General features: G+C 50.2%; 1 protein-coding gene and 1 long non-coding RNA gene across 3 annotated transcripts in view; one reads left to right on the top strand and one right to left on the bottom strand.

Annotated features, from left to right (window-relative positions):
* The window catches only part of GSTO1 (glutathione S-transferase omega 1), an 11,442-nt gene extending 6,588 nt beyond the window's left edge, over nt 1-4,854 (bottom strand). Inside the window, exons 1-3 of one of the 2 annotated variants that reach the window (XM_061548462.1) lie at nt 4,616-4,812; nt 2,458-2,566; nt 918-1,143 (exon numbers count right to left, since the gene is read on the bottom strand). In XM_061548462.1, coding sequence (XP_061404446.1) covers nt 918-1,143; nt 2,458-2,566; nt 4,616-4,640 — 360 coding nt within the window. In that variant the 5' untranslated portion in view covers nt 4,641-4,812. Of the gene's footprint in view, nt 1-917; nt 1,144-2,457; nt 2,567-4,615 lie in introns of both variants that reach the window. The other variant, XM_061548460.1, reaches the window with a different exon arrangement.
* On the top strand, nt 4,732-26,297 carry LOC133340321 (uncharacterized). The gene is made up of 3 exons (XR_009754882.1): nt 4,732-5,011; nt 6,195-6,347; nt 24,349-26,297. It is a non-coding gene; the product is annotated as an uncharacterized LOC133340321 (long non-coding RNA).

Raw genomic sequence — 26,297 nt, 5'->3', positions numbered from 1 at the left:
TTGTCTGCAAGATGCTTGCAGGGCAAAGGTTGAGGTGCCACTAACTGCCTCGTGTCCCTCGCGCGCCCCACACCACGATTCCAGCCAATAATACAGCACTTCTGGGTACAGTCTACCCATGAAACGCCAAAACTAACCCATGTGAACGCTAAATTGGTAGACAAAGAGGTTGCTCGCGATAGGTCTAAAACGCGAAAGATAAGCCCGTGATATTCAAGGGTCTCCTGTACTTTTAACAAACGTTGTTACTGTGAACTATAATTCTTGAAAAATAAAAAAAACTAATTGCAGTGGAAGTAATAATGTGTTGGTGAACTAACAAATGGTCATTGACATCTTAGGACCGAAGTCTTGTGATGCAATTCACTCTGGGCAGTAGCGAATGGGGGTGGATAGGCGGTGCGCAGTTGTGCATGCATTGCACTGTGAACTCTGTGACCGGGCATCGATCGCATGAAACCCCTACTAACCAGCACAGGGATACTACCCCTATGACTGGTGCGGAAGCCTACATCCAGCAGTGGATTTAATCAAGGATGCAAGTTGTTTCTTTATTTTAATGACTCATGCCTATAATTAATTGTGCATTTGACCATAACTAATCACCTCCAGTCTAGCAGCATACATTCGAACAAAAGTGATATATATTTTTTTCTCCAACTATTTTTCCGTGACAATAGAGTCATTGAATCGATATGTATGATATTATTTTATCAATCGGATTGCCTGGCTCTAGTTGATTGACATGGAAAGATTTGACTAAAGCTGGTTTCCGCAACTGTAAGTTATTCATTCTGGGGGATATTACATCCAGCATTGATTCTAGGATGGACACGGTAAATGGGAGGCGCCACAGTATTCGATTACTTAAATAACCGAATATACCAGCTCTTGCGATGTTGCTCTTCCATACACACCTTGCCAAATCCCTCGATGAGCAGGCGCTGCTTGGCTTGCGTGTAGGGCTGGCCCCGTGGGTAGAGGGGCGGCTCAGGGTACAGCTGATCTAGGAGGTCGGACACCACCAGGGACTCTGGCACCAGCTCGCCGCTGTCGTTCTCCAGCACTGGCACCAGCCCCCCTGGACAGCGCTCCAGGAACCATGCCGGCTTCGCCTTCAGGTGGATGTTCACCGTCTCGTATCTGCCCACCAAGCCACGTAACAATGTGCAGCGAAAGTTAGTTGTCGACTAAACATAAGAGTATGTCAAAATGTTGCAGAAGACAACAATATAGACGTAAAACGTAATACAAAAATAAAAACAATACAATTATTCTTATTCCTGGTTTCATCATCTGAGGCTGCTTGATGCAGTTTCAAGTAACCCGTCGTATCTAACTGCTAAATTCACTTAAGAATTGATCCTCAAATTACCGGTAAAGTGAAACTAAAATAATTAGCGCATTTAAGCCTTGTACATGCGACAACTTAATTTGTTTGGCTATCTCGGGTGGTCAGGGATTTCACAACAAAAATTTGGCAATATCATTTCTGGACCTAAGCCAAAAATCAATAATGAATCATATCGACTGCAAAAACCTACGTGATAAATACAAATTATGAAAATACCAAAATATAATGAAAACACGAGCTGAGGAGATTGAAGAGGGATGGCAATAGTGCACAGGCTATCAACTACCACAACACCCAAGCGAATGAGGAGTGTTTATCTTTGGAAGCAGCAACCAGGGCACAAGAAGATAAGCAATGATTTGGATGGAGGTGGAAAGGTGATCAATTATTCAGTACTAGCGCTGCCTCCTGTAATGCTGTTTCCTTATAATGCTCTTTGTCCTGGAAAAAAATTGCTGCGCCGATCAGCCCATATGTGGAAGAAAGTAGGCATGGCATTGCCCATAGAGGTGTCTCTTTGCCCGTACATGGTCTTGTGGAACTCTAATTGAGATTTCTATTGTATTGATTCTGCTCAGTCGATCCAACAGCCACCTTTGAGTATCAATTGAGGGTTAATCACTGCATCGATTCATTGATAATTAATTAATCTATGGATCGAGTAATCCCATTGTTTAGTACTGCATAGTTTCCTGGGGCGACGTGTGTTTCCGGCAGATTGTGGTTATTCTTACGCAAGCTCGACCGAATGCACTTGTGAGTATGTAACTTATTGTATTATTTTTATGTTATTACCATTAAAAGTTATAATTTTTATTGATAAAATGCTTTCATACAGTATAATTATTAAGGCCATTACCGATACCCCAATGAAGCCCTCAAGAGGTAAAAAATTAAATCCCGGTCGAGAACACATCTCCATTGGAACCATGTTATAGTGACCTCCTATAGCGCCGTTTCGTACAGCGCTCCGTTGACCAAGAACGCATCCTGAATGCTATTGGAGGTATGCCTGTACTGGGATATCGGCAGTGATACTACGATTGCTGTTAGATGGGATGTTGGCCTCCCAAGGCTGCCAGTGATGACATGTGTGTACCCACTCGATGCCCTTGGCTGCCAAGACAAGACGGGGCCTTTGGGCAAAGGGGCAGAAGCGCATGCTGTAGAGGCGCAGATTTCCGGGCGCCACCGGTGCTGGCGCTGGGTCGCCTGCAGAGGTCGAGGTGTAGGAGAGCACAGTGACATGTGCGTGTTGAACTTCTTACGCACTGTACGTAATCAACCACGCTAATCGGAGATGCGGATCAAGGAACCCAATGGATCATGGGGCCTTCAACGAGCACCTCTGATGGGTCTCCGAGCCACTGCATTATGCATATAGCTAGCTAGGTGCTTATCTGCAGAATTGTAGACCTTTAAAATTGACTCCGCATTAACACCGAATCCCAAAGAAGTCTTGATCTAGCTCTATGAGCCTCACTCATTAACAATGATCCTGAAGTATCCCAAACGTGTCTTGGTCTGGCTCTATGAGCATCAATTCATTCACAATGCACTCTCATAAAGCCAATCATGCCCGAGTCTGGCTCCATGAGCATTCGGGATTATTAAAAAAACTAAATTTTACGTGTATTGGCTTTGCGCAATACACGTATAAAAATATGCAGGACAAAAAATAAAATTCATGCTCGTTTATACTTATGATAGAAAACACGAAGCAATAATTACAGTACAATGCAACCACAACAGTGTTTGCTCTGAACTGAGTGATGCCAAAACATTCTGCATACCACCGACTCACTGGCGACAGATGCCCTATTGCTGTACAGAGTTGGCAGTCACTTTGTTCATCAACTGTTGGATGAAGGCCTCCCCCATGCAGTGTCACCCTTTAAGCGTAGTTTGACCATACTTCACCATTGCAGGTTAGTGTCGATTCGTGAAGGGGGAGGTGAGCAGGGCAGGTTCTGATCTCACTCACCACCGATGTTACAATTAAACAATGTATTTAATGTTATGCTAACTGGAGAAGTATTTACCGCGGATCCTATAATCTGTGGGACTATCCGCAATTTTACTCCTCTTATCCGTGGATAATAGGATGAATTTGCCAAATCAACTACTCTCTCTTATCCGTGGAAAACAAAAATCGATTAAATCGGCCCATAGCCATGTTACCGAACAGGTTAAGACGGGTGACTGCATTGCAGCAGAGACCGGGTGAGAGACTCGTGAAGGACGTGGCTGTCACTGGGCAGTTGGAGGAAATCACCCTTCAGCAACGAAGGGCATAGGAGCGGCGCTCACAACAACGAGCGGAGCACCGGGTCGTTAAAGCACAGCAAGTTGGAACAGTAGGGGGCACAGCTGGTAGTGCATCTACCGGTCATCTCAGTCTGCCAAGCCGTGGCACCGACAGGGTCCGCCCCGTCACCTCCTGCCAGCAGCGAGCCTTCGACAATTCACGTGGCAGCCTCAAAGTGCACCTAGCCTGGCACAGGCGCCGTGCGGACGTCATCGTCACTTAGTGGCGGATGGCGGGCGTTGGTATTGATTGCAGTTATAGTTGGACGGGGGAGAAGGCGGCCTTCATCCAGCAGTGGACTGATGGTGGTGACGATGATGAGAGGCAGGGTCTAGTTTCATGTGCAGACAGTGGTGAAGTCGAATCCGCGCGGCTTGCACGGCATGAGTGGGGAGGCCTTCATCCAGCAGTGGAGCAACAGCATCACCTGTCAACCCCCTATCAGTGCCAACCTTATTACTGACCAATCCACACCTTATTGGTCACCCCGTGCCCCGTATAAATCTCAACGTTCATCCTACCAAGTCCCATCACGAGGGAGAAACACAAACAAATAAGACAAAAACTAATGTTTTGCCCGTATTGTTGAAACGGCTGTACGCTGTATGGGCCTGAAAACTCAATTTCCCTGTACAACAATACGGGCCAAACAGTATGGGTTGACACGGTATGCAATTGGGGCCTTCATCCAGCAGTGGATCAACGAAGGGGGAGGTGGAGGAGCTACAATGAATGGCGAACAGGAACCAGTCGCGCCAGCCGGGACGTGACGCAACCGAGAGAGTAGCGACACCCCGCACATTGATGGAACTCTAAACACTGCGCCGTATAGCAGAGTCCTCGCTCCCTCTCACACCGTCACACGTACGTGAGAGAGAGTGTGAGAGAGTACGTGTGAGAGTGAGTGTGAGAGAGTACGCGAGAGAGTACGTGTGACACTGCGCGGTACTCGCCTTCCCTCAGCACCTTCCCCGCCATCGCGCCGCTCGCTGTCGATGGCGCGAGTGAAGTTACGGGAAGCCGCCGCAGGGCGACCTGCGAGTTCTTGTGTCGCACACGCGGGCGGAGGTGGTGCCAACAAGCGGCGAAGACGGCGAACTCGGCAGAAACGCCCAGAAGCCGCTGTGGCCGCTCTCGACGTGGCCGGCCTACAACGTTGCGCAATGGCCGTGCACATTGCGCAACCTCTACCCCCCCGCCCTGACTGCTGTTGACGTGCGGCGTCAACTCGTACGGGTGCAGGTCCGTACGGGCGTATAGCCGTTTCAACACGGGCAAACAGCAACACCACAATCTTTGTGTTTCTCTTGTAGGTGGGGACTTTGTAGCATGGCGAGGACACTGATAAGGTAATGCTATTGCCTCAGGTGAAGTCCGATGTGGCAATGTAAAAAGTGTTGCAACGATTACCCGGTGCCCACCCACGCTGTGCTGTCGTGAGGATTTTATCTTTTTTGTTTCGCTTGGTGGTTGTTGATTTTTCCCGAATCACGTGCTCGCACTCGCTCGTTCACGCAGCCGCACACGACCCGCGCGGTTCGTGATGTTTAAAAAAAACATCGCATTGGTCGATAACTCTTGTCTTTAAAACATTTGGCACAGATCCCAGGGTCCCTCGGTCCGTGGCGTAGAGTTTCGTCGTGGGGGTTAATGTACTCTAAATGGAGAACACGTGGGGACTGACTGCGTTTGAGGTTCCTTCGCCGTCGCGGCGTTCCAATGACACCTAAGCGCTCAGCGCCAGAAGCCAAAGGTTATTTCATGAACTGCGCCAACAACTCCATGTTCCAATCATTTGCGAAAAAAATATATTACGGGCATTATAATTATGCGAGATTATTGTTGTCAGTGTAATGCTATAGTAATCGCCCAAATTTGGTAATCACTGCCACGGAGCGAGTTCGCGTCGTTACAGTATTTATACACGAGTGAGGTTTACATTCCGATTGGTTATGATTGCAGGGAGTACCCCTTTGCACAGACCACGGCTTGTGATCTGGCAATCAACCAACTACAGTTACCACATGACTTGAGTTTACACCACGCTTAGTGTCTTTGCTATTTCGCTGGCATTCCCTTTACATCTTCACGTGGCATCCATTTTTATCGCTAATTTTCTATTCGGAAAACAAAGTATATTCCCACAGCTCTTTTCCCTTTCGTGCTACATGCAGAGGTCTTGGCAATGAGGCTGATAATCTATTTGGAACTCTTGCAGAGCAGTGCAACCTCCCGTGTTGCACAGTCACTGGTGACTCGGCTGAGACCCTCAACTCACAACACGCTGTTAAATCATGAGCGGCTGCCACGCATTGAACCCAGGTCTTCAGCAGTGCCAGCTCACCCGGCTGCATCTCTGGCTGGTCTTTTTTTCAGGATCATCCATTTGGGAAATTAAAAGTTCTGGTTTTATTAAGTTGTGTAATAATAATAACTCACCACTCAGGATAATCAAATTCCAAGTACTTCTGGCATTGCGAGATATCTGTATTCGTCTTACCATGATATTGTGCTGGTGTTTTTGTACCTGAGAGGCGGGAAGCTGAGCCAGAGACCTGCATCTCAAGTGAGAGCAAACGAGTGGCTGCCTCGTGCGCGGTTCAGACTCAATGAAGCGCGAGTTACGACCATCACCCATCTTCCGAGGCCGTCGGCTGGAGCTCCAACAGGCACCATGTTTTAAACGTATGTGCGTCTGCTCCCAGGAGTCTGTGGTGGAATGGCGACACGGGTGGCTATAAAAAAAACCAGCAGAGATGGGACAGCGGCCAATTAAAATGGTTAATAATTTCAGATTTTCACGTCTCTGTCCAGGACACCTATGGTTTGAGGATTTGTGCGCAGGGTACAGTCACATTCGTTGCAAAAACGTCTCCAACTCCGGCAAAGATAATGGTGAATTTCAGACAAAATCATAGTGGCACTTTGTTGACCCCAGAAAAACCTGCATCTGTCACATTGATTCAGGGAGAAAAGGCTCAAATTAACAAACGACCATCAGGAGGCAGCAGGACACAACCTCTGGTCCTGGGCCCGGAGGCCCATTACATCTCTTAATGTCAGTGTGGACACCCACCAGGGTGTTCGGGACACTTCCTCGGTGTGTGCTGGTATTAGGGGGACAACTCTTTGACAACAATGCTGCCGAGAGGACGATAGGGGAGGCACGCCGCACAGCACGAAGGACAAGGCAGCGCGAAGGCCTGCATGGCCTAATTTATTATAAAAAAAATGTTTTTTATTTGTTTGATGACAAGCAACGTACATTACACATCACATCTCGAACATTTGAAGAGCACAATGGCCTACTCTTTACGAGTGACATCAAGGAATGTTTAACGGCCACGGATGCAGATGGAGCACATTTTTTATAGTTCAGCCTCCAGTAATAACCAGGTCGGCCAACTAGATTTGAACCACGGACCACTGCAATAAGCGGCAAATATGCTATTGCGAGCTGAGCCACGGATAAATTCCGCTCGAACGAGGCAAGGGTTTTTAACAAGAGCGCAGCGGGCGACACGAGGCCCCTGCACATGCCCTACGCTTTCACAAAGCTTGCAGGCGGGCCGGCCCCCCAGAGGGTCCTGGCCTGTAGCCAGGCACACAGTCTCAATCTCCTCAAGCTTCAAATACAGTGATGGAAAAAAGTATTTGATCCCCTGCTGATTTTGTACGTTTGCCCACTGACAAAGCAATTATCAGTCTATAATTTTAATGGTAGGTTTATTTGAACAGCGTGCGGAACCATGCGGTATGCCGCTAAGACGCCCGGTATGTGCAAGTCCCAAACGGTCTGTTTTTCACTCACCGTGTGACAAAGCATAGCCGAAAGGGTGCGGTTAAATCGTTCCACCATGCCATCCGTTTGCGGATGGGAAGGGGAAGTGCGAATTTTCTTTGTGCGCAGCGCATCGCAAACATCCTTGAGCAATTTGGAGAAGTTAAGTCCCTAATCTGTGAGCAGCCTTTCGGGTGCTCCTTTATCGATGACATAACCATTCAAGAAAGCATCAGTGATGGACGCGGCCGTTTGGTCAGGCAGAGGCCAGGCCATAGGCCATCGAGAAAAATATTCTACCCCGACCAGAAGGTATTTGTTGCCCCTAGCCGATGGAGGGAACGGCCCCAGGATGTCCAGAGGGACTAGTTCGTTGATACGGGAAACCTCAATCGAACGTAGTGGCGGCACATAATGTTTCCGAGGCGGTTTCCTCTTTGCACAATCATGGCATGACCAGACAAAGTCGCTAATGTCTGCCGTCATGCCGGGCCAAAAAAAATCTTTCTGCATTGCGGCCAAAGTCTTCTGCACGCCGAGGTGCATTAATTTGTCAGCGTACAGAGTGCGGAGCAGGTCATGGCGAAGGGATGTAGGCACGACCAGGCGTGATTGGTCAGACAATCCATCGGTACACATCAATAGTCCCGCCCGGCCCCGGAACATCTGCCATTTCCATCCCGCCAAATGAGCTCTCGGTTTCCCGATTAGTTTCCGCAGCAGAGCCAGAGAGGCATCGGCCTCCTGCTCGCGTAGCCACACCGAGTGCGGCAGCCGCAGGGTATCATCAGTGCCTACTGGTACATCCTGGCCGTCCTCGTTCGACATCGCTCCCATGACCGGACAGGGCAAGGTAGGCAGCGCTGCACAGTGGTGCATACCCGCCAGACAGGCGCATGGAGGAATGGGTGGCAACCTGGAGAGCGCGTCCGCGTTGGCATGGCGAGCACCCTTGCGGTACGTGATATCGAAGGAAAATTCCTGTAACGATTCCAACCACCGAGCCAATTGGCCTGATGGTTGGTCAAATTTTAACGAGTATTGCAAAGCTGCGTGATCAGTGCGAATGAGGAATTTCCTTCCATACAGGTATGGCCGGTACAGCCGGACAAAATGTATGATCGCCAAAAGTTCCCGCCTCGTCACGCAATATCGTGTCTCGGCCGGGGACAGAACCCTGCTGCCTTATGCAACCACTCGTTCGACTCCATCTTTACGTTGCGACAGAACGGCCCCGATGCCGATATCGCTAGCATCCGTGTCAAGGATGAACGGCTGGGAAAAGTCTGGGTTGTCGAGCGTAGGCGTCGTGGCGAGGTGGTCCCGAAGCGAGTGAAAAGAGCGTTCCTCCTCCGGACCCCATTTAAACCTCTGATTTTTCCCCGTCAGAATATGCAGTGGTTTAGCCAGCGTGGCAATGTTCTTAACAAACCGGCGATAGTAGGATGCAAAGCCTATAAAGTGCCGAACGTCGCCCACCAAAGTGGGTGTAGGCCACTCTCGGACACATCGCGTTTTCTGAGGGTCAGTGGACACGCCGTCCGAACTGACGATGTGACCTAAGTAACGGACGGAGTGTTGCAAAAGGTGGCATTTCTTTGGTTTAAACTTTAGGTCAGCCGAGCGCATCCTCTGAAAGACAGTCTCCAGGCGTTGGAGGTGTTCCTCGAACGTGCGGCTAAAAACGATAATATCGTCTAAATATATGAGGCATGTCTCCCACTGTAGTCCCGCCAGTACCAGTTCCATCAGGCGTTGGAATGTCGCCGGAGCTGCATTTAAGCCCATGGGTAAGCGGTTAAACTCAAAGAGGCCTTGTGGCGTGCGGAATGCCGTCTTGGTTTTCGACGCGTCATCGAGGGGGAGCTGCCAAAAGCCCGAGGACAGATCGAGGTTGGAGAAGAATTTTGCCCCTGACAAAGCGTCCAATGAGTCATCCATCCGTGGTAAAGGGTATGCGTCCGCCACGGATATCTTATTCAACCGGTGGAAATCGACGCAAAATCTCGTCCCACCATCCTTTTTCTTAACCAGTACCACCGGCGCGCCCCACGGACTGTTGGACGGCGAAATAATATCCGCCACCAACATCTCGTCTACCACGCCACGCACGTGTTCCCTTTCTGCAGGGCTCATGCGATGCGGGATGCATACAAATCGGATGTGTCGCACCGATGTCAATATGGTGCGACAAAAGCGACGTGCGGCCGAGATCCAAATCATTTTTACTGAAAACGTCAGCATACTGTAGTAACAACGAATGCAAAGCAGACCTCTGCGCGTTTGATAAAGATGAATTTTCTCCGCACAAGTCCGCGATCCACCGTTCCTGTGAACGATCGCGTGGCGGTCCATCGGTGTGTGTTTTAATATGTGGCTTTCCGTCAAAAGTGGCGAAATCGGTAGTGGCGTGAGCAATACCGATCCAGCCGGGACAACGACCCGGTCTGGCCCCCCATTCAACACCTGTATGAACGGGGCCTGACCCGGCTGTACGATCGTTTGGGCCGCCACCAAGGAAAAAGATTTAGACACCGAATTCGATGGGGATAATAACACACCCATCGTACCATCCTTAACCTGAAGGGGATTACGGTAACGCAGCGGGATAAGCATTTGTGAGCTCGATGGAACTTCTACTGTGGCAGCGACCATGGCATTAACAGCGTTACCCAGCGGCGACCGGGCCAGCAGGGAAGGCAGGAACGACATTCTACGACCCCCCGGCATTTCTAAACAATCCTGGTTGACCAGTATCTTAAGTGGCATGCGGCGCAAGAAATCGGTGCCTAATAGGCATGGGACAGCCAGTGAGCGCGAGATCAACACCGATCCTTCGGCGGTAATATTACCAATAGCAATTCGCACATCAACTTGACCGAAAATACCCATCCTACCCCCATTCGCGGCTACACATTCGTCATTAACCCTGCAGATTCGCGATGTGGGAATAGACAAAAGATGAAAAATAACATCTGAAATGATGGTGGCAGACGTGCCAGTGTCCACCAAAATCCGGACGTCGATGCCATCGATGGTACCCCGTACCGTCGATGAACCCGTCAACGCAGCCACAACCCTACGAGCCAATTTTTTCCATTGTGTAGTAGAGCGTGGTAATGACACCGAAGAATCACAATTATCATTGGAAGTGCAACTATGTGTGCGAGTGGATGAATGATGTGACACGACCTGCCGGGTGTCCGATTTGCGCCGACTCGCCCGAGGGTGTCGCGGCTCCGTGCCCGGTGGAGGAGATGGAGGCCCACTCGGCGGAAGCGGCGAAGGCAGAGGTCGGCAGCGGTAGTCGCAGCAAAATGGCCTCGTCGGCCACACTTGAAGCACGTGGCCGTCGTCGGCCGGCGGTCGGTCGACCCGGCCCCCGCACGTGGTCAGCTTGCGTAGTCACCACTCCGGTCGTTCAGCCGCCGTCTCGGGATCCAGTGTAGAACAGCAGCCACCATCTCGTCATCGCCGGAGTCGTCGGAGCAGTGGACAACCCATCGTGGAGACCACCCTAAAGGTGGGCCGTCGATTTCGGGTTTCCCCGTCCATGCCGCCATCTGATCCCAGCGCTTGATGTAAAATTTAGCGTCCAAGCAGCGCGCCACCCATCGCGATGTAAGCGGTTCGTGGCCGCATACCGGCAGCGAGATGTTGAGTTCCTGGGACAGCTCCAGCATACGGGAAAGGATGAGAGGATCGAGGTGATCCGCCGTCACGTCGGGGTAAGCGGCCATGGCCAACGCCATCAGCGCCCCCCGGTAAGCCAAGGGCGACTCCTCCGATCCTCGACGACGTGACATAAATGTCCTCGTGGCTGCCATCGACGGGTCGTAAAACTCCGCCATTTCTGCGACAGCATCACGAAGCGTCTTCTTCTTGGACGCCGGGATGGATCGGAAGACCGCCAGTGAAACATCGTCCAGCATCGTGGGCAGCGCTTCCAGCGCCTCCGCCTCCATCCATCGCACGGATCTGAAGGCCGACTCAAAGCGCCACGTAAAAGCACTCCAATCGCCCCCGGCGATAAATTCCTTAATGTGTGGAAGCCGATGTCCGCGATGGCAGGCAGACGCCGCGGGCGTCTCCACTTGCGCTTCCCGCGTTCTGCGCGTCTCTGACAAAATGGCGTCCGGCGGCCGCGTGGTAGCAGCCTCGCGCAAGATGGCGTCAAAAGGTTCCGTCGCCGCCGCCCCACCCAAGATGGAGGCCTCCCCCCGCGTGGCAGGAGCAATGGCGGACGTCGTTTCCCTTCGAAGATCCTGGTCCTCGGCATCGAGCTGAACCGCAGCCGGCCGACCCAGGCCCGTAGAGGACGCGACCGCCGTCACCAGATTGAGCAGAATCGCGCGGAGCGACTGGATCTGCTCCGCCATCAGCCGCCATCCTTCGTCCGCCCTTGAGGTGGTTGCCTCTTCCTCCCGTGGGCGATGAGCGGGGTCGAGGAGAGCGGCTGTCGGAGGCAGAGGAGCCGTAGCTCCTAGCAGATCGTCGTCGTCCATCTCCACAACTTCCTCCGATGGAGGGTCGGGTGGGTTCTTCTTTCTGAGGTGCTTGGACATCTTGAAGATCGTCCAAACGGTCCCAGAAGAACTTCTGACACCAATGTAATAACACGCTGGAGACGGCTTGTAGAATCGGTCCTTTTATTTCACTTCCTTTGCAGTTCACAAACACTCCCCATTGCTGGCAGGCAACGGGAAGCGGGCAGACAGTAACCAGAGACCCACCACCACATGGCACCCGGAGCCCCACTCGCGCGTGGCCTCTCCCTCTCTTAGTTCCGTGTCTGATCCCGTGTCTCTCCTCTCTCCCCTTATTTAATGCCTGGGTCACGTGGTACACTCCAGCCAATCCTCAATGGCCTGCGCCGAATGTTCCAGATCCCCCATCAACTCCCGGGACCACGCCCCCGACTTGTCTTCCCATTGGCTGAGGCCAAGACCAACGAAACCAATCACCTAGCTGACATCCCGTGATCACGCCGGGGCCATGCTCCCAGGCTCTCCCCCCATTGGCTGTAAAGCGGGACCGGCAAAGCCGATCACCACGTGAATCTGACATAGGCTCTTATTACACTTGTATAGACATTGAAGAGCGTTGCCGCGAGTACTGAACTTCGTGGAAAACTGGGTTAGTGGGATTTGTTGGCCATATAACAAGCAGCCTGTTGTTCAGCATCGTTCATATCAGGCATATTATTTAGAGGCAGGGAATGGTCCTTGTGATCTTCGACATCAAGCCCTTAAGCAGACTGTGTCGTAGGCTGATGACAAGTCCACAAAGGCTGTGTCGGTCTTGGATTTCTTCTGGAATACGGAATCAGTGTGCGTCACAAGAGCCAAAAATTTGGACACAGCAGCTGCGTCCAGGCTGGAATCCCACTTGCTCTTCAGGGATCACTGACTCAACAAGGAGGCTGATTCTCCACAGGATGATGCATTCCAGGAGTTTATAGGTCTTGCACAGGAGTGATATTGGACTATCGCTTCCTGGGTCATCCGTTGGCTTGCCCGGTTTGGATATAGTAATAACCATTGCCTCTCGCCATGCTTTTGGGATGCATCCGGTTTTCATGGTTGTGTACAGTTTTGCTAGCCATTGGAGTGTTGGAAAAAATGCGAAGTTATCCGAAATTATGTTAATGTATGTAATTATACGCATAATCTATGTTGAATATGGATGCGTAATTATGGCAATTTCTGTAAATGTATGTGATTATGCTAATGTGTGCAGTTATGATAATTAGGCATGTTTTCGTTGCCTTGGGTCGTATTATCAATTGGGATAATACAATGAGTTGTATGGAGTTATGCAAGTGTGATGTAATTATGCTAAATTAAACTCGGCTTCGTTGTCTAGGGTTGTATTATCAATCGGGATAATACAATTATTCTCACTTTAACCTTTACTGATTATGTCTTAGTGTTTTTATATCAGGTCTAAAGATTCAAATCTCACTGCAGGATACAGTTCTCATAATTAAGATTATTATGCATGAACTTAGGAAGGCACCACTCAGGCACTTCTGTGTTCAGCCATTTTAATTTCTAATCAAAAACATAACACTCTAATATGCGAACTCTTATGCTTGGAATTGTCAACACAGTACTTCTGGAGATGTTCTCCTCATTGATCCGTACATTTAACCCTCGATGATTACGTTTGTTAACTGGGTAATAGAACAATCGATTATTCCTCAGAGTAACGTGATCATATACGGCGATAGGAAAAAGTCCTTTAAAATGAATGTAACAATTCATAATCAACGTTTTTGGGTTTAGATCGCGTTATTTATAAATGTGTCGTAACCCTCCACCACCCGACACGGCCAATCAGTAAAAATGTGTCACGTTGACAAAGACAAATAGTTCACTGCTTTAGCCCACCGGTGTGTTGAAGCCACAACATTTACAATTTGAGTACGACGTTTCGCTGGTAATTGCATCCAGCATCATCGGGCAATTCGCCAGAATGGTGAGGCTCTGCTGTGTCTCCCGTTCTTATATAGAGCAGCAGCAGGGTGACGTCATCATTAACTCATTAACTCATCAGGTGCAAAGATTCAAGGGGGGAGTGATTGTAATTATATACTAGATTAGTAATCAGGCTATTGTTACGATGCGAGTTGTAGATTAGTAATCATTTGGAATGTGTTTTATTGTGTGATCACAATAAAACACATTCCAAATGCTTGTGTGATCACAATAAAACACATTCCAAATGCTTACTAATCTACAACTCGCATCGTAACAATAGCCTGATTACTAATCTAGTATATAATTACAATCACTCCCCCCTTGAATCTTTGCACCTGATGAGTTAATGATGACGTCACCCTGCTGCTGCTCTATATAAGAACGGGAGACACAGCAGAGCCTCACCATTCTGGCGAATTGCCCGATGAGGGGGAAACTGCCCTGGCTTGCCAGGGGAGACACCAGGAGCATCGAGGTGATCCTTCCAGCCCGTCCGGATCTCAAGTGAGACCTAGCCACCAGCCCCGAGGCCTGCAAGGGCCCTGACCGTGTGGCCAGGGATGACCACGCTGCCAAGAAGCGGGGACTGCTGGAGAATGGAGACGGAAATCGCAACAGACGAAGAGGGGAAACGGCAAGAGTCAAGGACCACGAGGGCCACCCGAGTTGCTGAAGGAGACCGGGATGACCGAGCCACCCAGCTTATGCTCGCAGCAGATGAAAAGGAAGCGGGGAGTGCGTCAAGAGAAATGAATGCCACCTGCACTGCTGAGGGAGCCTGGGACGACAGAGTCGGCCAGACGGTGACTGCAGGAGATAAGAAGAAGACGCGGCGAAAGCAGAGGGCCACCGACACCACCTACGCTGCCGGAGGGGACTGGGGCAACCAGACCGACCCGCTGGCAGCAGGGGGATGCGTGGAGGAGGCATGGAGACGGATGGAGGGGAACGTGGCGGAGGCACGGCAGAAGGAGAGGATGGAGGAACTGGATGGGAGGGCGGGAGCTGATGGAGTGGGTGAGGGAGGCCGAGGAGAAAAAGGTACGGCGTCCGGACGCAGAGATGCGGGTGCCCCCGAGCGGAGGGTGGGGAACGAAGCCAGAGAGACGCCAGCAACCCTGGGGCAGGGGGAGGCCCGGAGGGAGAACGCGACAGTGGACGCTGGACCGGTGGGAGCTGGGAGGCCCCGGGAACGAGACGGGAAATGGCGAGGCGGGGCAGGGGTGAGTCTGACACCACCTCATGTCAAACGACATAATTGCGTCAGAGTAATGATGAAGGACGAGGTAGCAGAAGAAGTGACCATCGACCGAGCGACCTTTGTACGGTCAATAATGATGGGCTTGCTACAAATAGAGCCGACAGACTTGTACTGTTTGATAACTCTGCCGGGAGGGAGGGCGTTTGATGTAAGCTTCAACTCAAGCCCCCTGCTACAAAGATTTATGACCCGCTTCGAGGAAAAGGCGGAGGAGAAGCCATTGATATCAATGAAGCTACAACTGTTATCAGAGCTGGACACGAAGGTGGTGACTATTTTCCTATACAATGAAGCCCTACATGACCACGACGTGGAGGTCTGGTTAAGACAGCACTGCTCGGTAGTGTCGGGCTGTAAAAAGGTGAGGGACTCAGTGGGGATATGGACAGGGGCAAGACAATGGAGGGTGCGGCTGAAAACAGAGGGAGGGACCCTGAGACACATCCCGAGTGCCCTGAACATAGGAGGCAACCGGGGATATGTTGTGTATGCCGGACAACCTAAACTGTGTAGGAGGTGTGGGGGCAGCGGTCACCTGGCTGCAGTGTGCAAGACAAAAGTCTGCTATAGATGCAAGGCACTGGACCACGAGGTAGAAGAATGCAGTGTTCCGGCACAATGTAACCTCTGCGGTAGCCGAGAACATCTGTACAAAAATTGTCCGGAGTCGTACGCCAACAAGGTTAGGGCGTATAGGGTAGGAGGAGTGAGGGATGAGGAAGAGGGTGGAACCAAACTGGACCCGGATAAGGAACTGGTGAGGGAAGGACGTGGGGAGGTGGCTGAGCAGCAGCCACCAGCGACGGATGGAGGGGGAGAAGGGGAGAGGCATGCAAAAAGAGCAGAATCGACATCGAGCGAGCAGGAAGAGGGGCTGGCGGGGGAGGGGAGCGACGGCATGGGCAGCATCTCCGAGACGACCGTGGAAGACTGGGCGGAGGCAGTGCAGGAGGATGAAGGAAAAGGGGAACGACAGCAGGAGGAAGGCAGTAGCGAGACATGGGAGGGACCAATCGGAAGGAAAAGGAGGATACGGAGAGCCCCAAAAAGAGGCGCCCCTTTAGGCAGCACGGAATCCTCGGACTCCTCGCTGGACACAGAGGCCTCGAGGGAGCGGATGGAGGAAAGGGTGGAGAGCCAGCGCAGGGGGACACCCTTGAGAACAAGGGGCAAAATAAAATTGCGGGAACTGGCGAATGAAGACGGTTACGGAGGGCGAGCGGAGAAGGCCACTTCGGACTGAGACACATCCCAACATGGAACTTTCCGTGGCGTCCGTAAATGTGAGGAGCTTGAAGGGAAAGGGGAGGAGAGGAGCAATAATACAACTGCTACAGGCTACCAAGTGGGAGGTGGTCTTCCTCCAGGAATGCCACCTACCATACACCCTGGGCCGGGAGGAGCTGTTGGAGAGCTGGGATGGCTACTACTTTTGGTCCGGGAGTAATGAAAATCGATGCACGGGGGTGGTTACCCTCCTAGGCAGGAGGGGTATACAGATAGTCGGGTCCCAAGAGGTGATCCCGGGCCGCCTCCATTATGTGGACGTGTCTTATGGAGAGGCAGACCTGAGACTAATAAATGTGTACGCCCCCACGACGTGCACAGAAAGAGTGGACCTATGGAATAATGTAGCGACCCTACTCGTGACGAGACGGCAAGTCATAATGGGGGGTGATTTTAACTGCCCGTTGTGCCTGGCAGACCTATTATCGGTGGCTGGGAGGAGGAGGCTCGATCCTTCCTCTAGGAAGTTGAAGGAGCTGATAGAGGATTTTAAAATGACTGACACCTTCAGAAAGGTACACCCGGTGAGACCGGGATACACGTGGTCGGATAAGGGTGGTAGAAGGCAATCACGAATAGATTTCATCTTTGTGTCTGCCAATGTGAAGGTGGATGGAGCAGACCTGGAACCCTTCCCCTTGTCAGATCACAATTTGGTGAAGGCAAAGCTCGGTATTCCAGGTGGCCTGAAGATGGGGAAGGGAACCTGGAAAATGAATGTGAGCCTGTTGGAAGACAGAAGGGTTGTGGAAGACTTTGTAAGGAAGTACGAAGACTGGACAACCCTGCAGGAATGCTTTGCCACGAGGGTGGAGTGGTGGAGCATGGTGAAGGGCCGGATAAAGGCCCTCTTCCAGACACATAGTAGAAGGAGGAGTGTAAACAGGGAACTGCAGCTGTGGAACGCTAGAATCGAGAAGAAGCACAGGTTACTTGAGCTGGGATTCCCGGTGGGTGAGGATATACGGAGATTGAAGGGAAGGTTATCCTCGGTATTGGAGAAAAGAGTCAAACAAATGGCATACAGGGCAAGGGTCAGGGAAACGGAACAGGGAGAGAAATGTACGAGTTTCTTCTTTAAGAAATGCAAGGCAGGAGACAACACACTTAGGGAATTGGTGAGTCCGGTCAGAGGCAGGCAGGCAACGACAGAGGGTATGATAGAGATAGCGGAGGAGTACTATGGGGAGTTGTATGGGAGGAAGGGAACGGATAAGGGAATAAGGGAGGCACTACTAGGGGAGCTAAGACATGAGGTTAAGAACCCAGAGGTACTGGGAGGGAGGATCCAGATGGAGGAAGTGGAGGAGGCAGTGAGGAGGCAGAATAAGAATAGGACGCCAGGACTGGATGGAATTCCAGCAGAATTCTATATTACATTCTGGGATTTAATGAAAGGGGACATGCTGCAGATGTATAGGGAAATGCTGGAGGGTGGACTGGTGCCAGAAGAAATGTGTGAGGGGCTCATCATACTGATGTATAAGAAGGGGGACCGGAGAGAGTTGGGAAACTGGCGTCCAGTTACGCTCCTGAACTCGGACTACAAGATTATGGCAAAAATAGCTGCGACGCGACTGGGGAAGGTGGTGGAGGGAGTAATCGAACCCGACCAGACGTGTGCGGTGCCAGGAAGAAGGATTTCGGACTCCCTGATTTTATTAAGGGAGGCAATAGAGGTAGAAGGAGAGAGGGGATGCCCCCTAGGGCTTCTTAGCCTGGATCTTGAGAAAGCTTTCGACCGCCTCTCGCACGAGTATATGTTCGCAGTGTTGGAAAAAATAGGAGTGAGGGGACCCTTGGTCGATTGGGTGAGGCGTCTTTACCAAGGGCTCAAGACCAGACTACTGATAAATGGGGAGCTCTCGGGGACAATTCCAGTAGAGTCAGGGGTGAGACAGGGGTGCCCGATGTCCGCGGTTCTATTTGTAATGTGTATGGAACCCCTTGCACAGGCAATAAGAAACAATGAGGAGATTAAGGGAGTGACCATCCCCGGGAATAAGGAACAGGGGAAGGTGGCGCTATATATGGATGACGTAGTCGTGCTCTGTAGGGACGTGGCATCAGTGTGGGGGGCCATGAAGGAGACAAACCGCTTCGGCCTGGCCTCCGGCTTGAAGGTGAATGCGAGGAAGAGCGAATTGATGGCCTTCGGGGACCCGAGACTATTTGAGGGTCGGCCGCCTGAGTTGGGGATAAAGACGGAGGAAGTCAAGGTCTTGGGAGTGTCCTTTTGCCGAGAAAGGTCGGCAGAACGAAACTGGGACGGGAGGATAAAGCAGGTAAAGGGACAGTTAGGCAAGTGGGCCGGGAGACGGCTCACGATGGAAGGGAGGATTCTGGTAGTGAGGGTGGTGGTTTTACCAACACTCAACTACCTCGCATATGTGTACCCGCCAGGTAGGAGGGAGGCAAGAATCCTGGAATCGATGTTGTTTAAATTCATTTGGGGAGGCGGGATGGATAGAGTGAAGAGAGTGGTGATGTGTAAACGTGTCGAGAACGGGGGGAAGGGTGCCCCAAATATTGCACGTGTGCTGTCCTCAATTTTTGTGTGCAACACTTTGAGGTTATTCTTTTCCGAAGAGCCCCGGGGGAAGGCCGCGTGTTATTTAAGGTATCGCCTGATGTGGCTCCTGAGGGGGCTTGGGATGACCCAATTACCGGCGGGCACGCCCTTGGCCTGGCCACAAGGATGGCTGAATGCGGCGGTGGGTGACTACATAAAAGAGTACAATTTGAGTCAGAGAGGGGGATCGTGGAACTCCAAGGAGGTATTGGCCAAAGTAAACGAAGGGGAGGCCTGCGAGGGGGTGATGGGCGCGAAGAGGACTATGTACCGTCAAGTGTGGAGGAACACTTCATCAACGGCGCTCACAAAAGAACAGAGAGATCTGTCCTGGTTGGCGGTGTGGGATAGATTGGAGACGAGGGGCTTCATGTTTTCTCGCCGAATGGCACGTTCGCCCAAATGCCCGAGGGGCTGCAACACAGATGAGGACGCGGTGCACGTCATGGTGAGGTGTCCCTTCGCACAGGAGGTGTGGAGACTGAGCAGTCCGCTGTTGTCCTGGTTTTACCCGTCGCAGGTGATAAGTCGGGACATTATGTGGGGAGTCTTAAGGGAGGTGCGGGGAGATGACAGAGATCGAACGTGGGCTGTAATAGGCGCGACAAAGGAGGCCTTGTGGGGAGCTCGCAGAAAAGAGTTGGATGGGTCCCCTATATCACCGTTGGAGGTGTGCTACTGGGCGAGGAGGTTGCTAGAAAGGGTGATGGAAGTAGACCGGGTTAGGCTGGGATACAAGGCCGCAGGTGTGAAGTGGAAGTGGCCCCTACCCGGGGTGGGGTAGCGAGGGGACCGGCGGGTATAGGGAAGGGATAGTGAAGGATGGCCACGCACATTTTAGCCGGCCTGCTAAATCGTGTGGGCGAGGAATGTACGTGTTCGATCGGGGGAAGGCGATGTGATGGAGCAGCGCATGGGTGAATGGTGGTGATGAATGTGAATAAGGGGAACGGGGCGGTGTGCGTTATGGTTGCGAGCTTTGTTTTGTTGCATTGTATGTGGGTGGAGCCCGCGGATGTGACGGAGACTCGAAGGGGCCAACCGGGGCGCCCGGGAAGGAGTGGTTTTCAGTACTCTCTTTGGTTTTCCTTGTACCCGTTGAGAAGTTAATAAAAACCTTTAAATCGCAATTACCAGCGAAACGTCGTACTCAAATTGTAAATGTTGTGGCTTCAACACACCGGTGGGCTAAAGCAGTGAACTATTTGTCTTTGTCAACGTGACACATTTTTACTGATTGGCCGTGTCGGGTGGTGGAGGGTTACGACACATTTATAAATAAACGCGATCTAAACCCAAAAACGTTGATTATGAAATGATAGCTTAGTACAATACAACTTATCGAAATCCTCGATTCTGCAAGCGACTCAAAACATCAGGATAAATGTAGAATAAAACTTTCAGCCATACTCTGTCGGTTCATGCCGAACTCAGCTCTTAACAACACATCGTCCCTTCTCTCTGCGAGACACGACACCCATGGTTGATCTCGAGGCCATGCCCCGGAGCCTGCCCCTTTGCAAGACTGGCTTGCATTATCTGTCTTTGGTTATATGTGAAAATTCGCCCACCTCAGCTCTCCTTCTCACAATGGATCGGAATTCCTTTTATTTCTCTCTCAGCCTATGGGAACAGCTGTTTGTCCGGCCTGTGTGTTTGTGTTCTAATTTTATTGACGTAATATAAGTTTCATCAAGGCCTGGTTCCTGTCGTCTTCCTCAAGCCACCCAGCCATCAATGGAAACAGATGCTCCAGATTGCCCCCAAGTGCGTCCTTCCAGTCCTCCAACCCTCTGCAATAATTAATCTAGAAGGAGGGGGGGTTCCCCCTGTCCGGTTGCGTTCTCCCCCCTCTTCCCCCACGGCTGGGGTTGTTACATTTTTGTCTCTCTCAAAGAGGGGCGCCTCTTGCTTTTACGTGCTGTGTGGCGGCCTTTGAAGCCAGGTAGAGATTTCCTCAGAATCTCCTATTTTTGCATTTGGGTTTTTAAAAATGTTCTTTTATGGCTACTTCCTTGCCTGGTGTGACTTGTGGAAGGCAGCTGCTGAGGGGTGAGGGTGGTTGTTACATTTTGTTTGTGCTTCATGCTACATCCCGATTGATTATTAAGAAAAAAATATAGGCAGAATTATTCTTAATTTCAATTTTGGGAAAAAGGCCTATATATACAACAGGAGTCCCCCTAGGACCTAAGTGATGGAGGAATTCTGGGGGGATACCATCTCTGCCGGCAGCCTTGCCTTTCTTCATTGCAGCCAGACCCTTCCTCAATTCCGCTGTGCTGATGGCGGTGGGGTCTTGTGAAGAAATTGAGACCATTGTCTGGTGTAATTGGCAATGTATCTCAAGCTTGATATTTTTGCTGAGCAGGCCATTTGCCTTCTCCACTAGTTTGGAGGCTATAGAGTTGGGCAGGACTCGGTATTCTATCGGATTAGCACCACCTAGGGTGTCATAGTAGGGCCCAGGCATGGTGGCTGGAGTTTGTGAAGTCCAGGCCTTCAACACACTTAATCCACCGCTGGCGTCTGGCTGAGTCTAAAGACTCTAGCATTGCCTTTCCAACCTGTGGGCTGCCCGACTGGTTGTACTGTCAGCAGTGCCGGATTAAGCTAGTGTGGGGCCTCTAGGATATGTTATAAAGAGGCCCTAAAAAACACACGTAAATATTAAAACACTAATTTTAAACTTGCATAGTAAAGTAATTGTATATTTTAATTTGCTATACAGCCAGATAATACGACAAATTGCTAACCTTAAACACCCAGTCGTTCATAAAAAGTTGAAGGCTGTATAGTACTATAGTAATAGAGCAAGTGCAGAATCACTGAACCAGAATTGATAGCTTGAAAGCAATTAGTGTGGTGCCCTTGAAAGTGTGGGGCCCGTAGCATATGCTACTTTTGCTACTAGGATAATCCGGCACTGACTGTTGGAGCAGGCCCTTGGCCTCTTTTGTCCAGCAAGGAGTGAATTTCCAGATGCCTTGGAGGATGCTCTTCTTGTGTTTTAATGAACAAATTTCACTGACGTTATGGCACAACGAAGTTATGGCATACACGAACATCGCAAGTGATTCAGTACAGATGCAGCAGCGAGTTGCGGTTTCCCATACAATTGACAATATGGGCGCAAGATGCATGCAATGGGCATAAGTGCAACTCTCGCTTGAGCACCAGCGTTTTGGCTGCGGTGCAGAAAAGGGTGAACGACGTTGGGATGCATAATTTTTTAGAGGGCAGATGGGAAGGCATCATCAATTGTGTTGCCATTATTATCACAGCACTATGTTGCTATTACTGCGTATGACTGCATCACCTGGAATGCTCCCGATCTCTTATCTTGCTTGAACACTAACAGGGGTTGAGGCAATTTAATGTGTAATTTTCAACAGTGGATCTTGGTTATAAACAGATGGGTATCGTGAATGTTCATTTGAACAGGATTTAATTTTTACATGTTTTACCATTACAATATTGATTTCACTATGAGAGCAGGCCTTAGAGTTCAGAGTCTGAAGTTACAGCAGCTACCATAATTAATCAGAATTAATCAATGGCTAGGTGCAGTGGCATCAATGACATTGGCCATCATGATCACTTGACTTAAAATTTAGCAAAAATACTTTTGGACCTGTTCGCCTGAGACGAGATGAGACAACTTCTGGACGTGACCTTTTTCACAGCATTCACCACAAAACAATGCGGATACTGCAGACCTATCCTATGGCCCTCAATCTCGTCTGACACGCCTCCCACCCCCTCCCTTCTCAGCAGCAGCAGCCCAGAGCACGTGGCTGGGACGTTCGCACGCAGCGTGGCTCCCATTTCACTTTGGCACGAGTTGTAGCCCAGGCCCCTTCGCACGCGAGGCTGTGCATTGACATCATCGCCACCCATAGCCCTTGCCGCAAAAAAACAAACGCGGTCAGCCACGGTGAGAAGGAAGCAATTCCCGTCTGCTTGCCAGCCCATCCTTGGGCCACGCCATTCATCGTAAAACCTGCAGTTACAAGGCAAAATGTTTAAATAAGTATTATGTGTGCTGAAAGGCTGCAACTGTGATCTGGTTACAATTTGTACGGTAACAGAGGTGCAATGCCAGAATTCTATTTTTGGAGAGATGCAACTAAAATATCAGGAAAAGTGAAGCAGAGTGAGGGAGCAAGCAAAAAGTGTTGACTTGCAGTGCGATTGTTGAGCATGGTATGGATGAGATGCAAATGTCAGTCAATGTCTGCATATTTCGTTTCAAATTTTTTTTTTATTATCACGATTAATTAGAACGAATTGCATTTCCTTTAACACAAAAAAACCTCAATATTTACCAGGATTTAATTTACACATTCCTAGCTATTTTACAACAATAGTGGATATGTAATCGGTTCAACTGAGTCGCAGACATAGACTTGGAGGCAACACATTTATTCAGTTCCAACACATGGGGTAAGTTTCCCCTTAACATGGTGGTGACCATCAGGCTAACTACACTAGTTAAAACGTAACTGCTACTGCGGACCAGGACCAACAGCTTCGGCCCGGGTCCACGTGTTGGAGACTCGTTGAACGGAGAACGTAGATGAAGGGTTCCTTCCAGGATGAACAACAACCCTGGTCCCTCTCGGGACCCGGCTTATATTCTCTGTGGCGTGGCCGGCTCCGCCCTTGGCCACATCCACCTTCCAGAATCCTCAGGAAAGATCTGGGTCCCAATCACGTGACCACCCCCAGCCCCCTCTTGGGGCCCCATTGTCAACTGTGTTCTCCCGGGTCAACCAGAGTCCCATGACCTAACGTAACCTCAGCCTTCAGCCGGCACCCACACACCCTGTCCTGTAGGGTCGGCACTGCACGCAAAGCTTGGTGCCATCTAGTGCCATTATTCAGCGCTCACCGGGCCCCTCTAGGGCCGATACTGCACCCAAATCATTGTGGTATCCGCGATGTCGCTACACCGCACGCCGTTCCCCTCTCGGGCCGGCACTGCACCCAGCATGGTGACATCCAGCAATGTCACTACATTAATATAAAAATGTATTTCGGTGCAATGAATGGGTGTGGATTGGATTGGCAAATCCAGCAGTGGATTGGCAAAGAGTTGTAAATGAACACATGTTCAGCAATGTGAAGAATAAATGTATGTTGGTGCAAGTGGAGGTATTTTTTTTTAACAATGAATCGTAACACCAGAGTATGTGTGAGATGAACCACTCACAGGGTGACATGAATGACCTGTACACACAGCAACTGGGCTTGCAATCTGTTAATGGCCAATTAAATCTTGTAATCACTGTGCTTCACAGGTCAGCGGCTGTGTCATTTGTCAAGATCCTGATGAAACAACTAATTGGATCTTGCATGGCTCAAACACTGCGGCAGTAGCGATGGGCCGAGTCTGAGGAAGTGCTTACAATGCTACAGCCAAATGAATGGACGTGTATTTGTGGGGAGTGGTGGCGCAGTGGTTAGCGCAGTGGGCGACAAATCAGACGATCCGAACATCGGTGACGAATATCCAAACCAGTCCTGGGCCTCCCCTAGGATTACTCAGCCCTATATTAGTCACTGGTGCAGTGTGGATACATCAGCACCGGGGAGACATCGGCAGCTGGGCGTGGTATTGGCCACCCACCCCTCGTGTGCCGTGTTGCCCTTATAAGTGCTTGCTACCAAAACGTCTGTTTCGCCTATAAAAGGGACAGGTCTTTGGAGAGTGATGACACAGTGGTTAGCGTACTGTGCGACAGAATGTGGCTACCTGAGTTCAATTTGCAGCCACGGCGGCTAACATCAGTGGTGAGTGATATTTGAACCGGTCCTGGCACCACTCCGCTCTCTTCACATTTGCACTGCCGAGCATGGTGAATTATGGTCAAACATCCCCCAAGCCCAACTATAGGTATACTCAGCCTGAAATAAATTCAGCAAACTGTCATACCCAGATTTATGTCTCCCCTTTTACGTTGTTTCGCAAATACGTCGTCAATTTATAAATACCATGACCTGATTTGTGTCACTTCAACCCACACTCACGTCACTGACGGCATCGTCTGCCATCTCTCGTATCTGTCGCCTTTCAGCCTTCGCCTCTACCCACCGTATACACCAACTTTGTGTCGCGCATAAAAAAGTACTGTACTGTGGAGGACAATACAGGAAATCCCTCGATTTACGAACGTTCGGTTTACAAAATTTCGCCTTCACGCAATTGACAAGCTATGGCCACTTTTTGATTAACTAAATCGAATTTTGGCGTTTGCGAAATGTCATGACGGCGCGCGCCACGAGGCCGTCAAACAAGAAGCACCCGGGAGGCTGCAGCGTCCATCTACGGCAGCGTTACGGTGTCCCTGTGGCGCAACAGTGACACCTCCATGTCAGTTTAATACATACAGTGAGGGAAAAAAGTATTTGATCCCCTGCTGATTTTGTACGTTTGCCCACTGACAAAGAAATGATCAGTCTATAAATTTAATGGTAGGTTTATTTGAACAGTGAGAGACAGAATAACAACAAAATCCCAAAAAACGCATGTCAAAAATGTTATAAATTGATTTGCATTTTAATGAGGGAAATAAGTATTTGACCCCTCTGCAAAACATGACTTGGTGGCAAAACCCTTGTTGGAAATCACAGAGGTCAGACGTTTCTTGTAGTTGGCCACCAGGTTTGCACACATCTCAGGAGGAATTTCGTCCCACTCCTCTTTGCAGATCTTCTCCAAGTCATTAAGGTTTCGAGGCTGACGTTTGGCAACTCGAACCTTCAGCTCCCTCCACAGATTTTCTATGGGATTAAGGTGTGGAGACTGTTTAGGCCACTCCAGGACCTTAATGTGCTTCTTCTTGAGCCACTCCTTTGTTGCCTTGGCCCTGTGTTTTGGTTCATTATCATGCTGGAATACCCATCCACGACCCATTTTCAATGCCCTGGCTGAGGGAAGGAGGTTCTCAACCAATATTTGACGGTACATGGCCCCGTGCATTGTCCCTTTGATGCGGTGAAGTTGTCCTGTCCCCTTAGCAGAAAAACACCCCCAAAGCATAATGTTTCCACCTCCATGTTTGATGGTGGGGATGGTGTTCTTGGGGTCATAGGCAGCATTCCTCCTCCAAACATGGCGAGTTGAGTTGATGCCAAAGAGCTCCATTTTGGTCTCATCTGACCACAACACTTTCACCCAGTTGTTCTCTGAATCATTCAGATGTTCATTGGCAAACTTCAGACTGACATGTATATGTGCTTTCTTGAG

This window comes from Lethenteron reissneri, chromosome 9, assembly GCF_015708825.2.
Source record: "Lethenteron reissneri isolate LAM-NWPU_2019-01 chromosome 9, ASM1570882v1, whole genome shotgun sequence".
Taxonomy (NCBI): Eukaryota; Metazoa; Chordata; class Hyperoartia; order Petromyzontiformes; family Petromyzontidae; genus Lethenteron; species Lethenteron reissneri.
The sequence above is the reverse complement of the archived record's forward strand: the minus strand, read 5'-3'. Positions and strand labels throughout refer to the sequence as shown.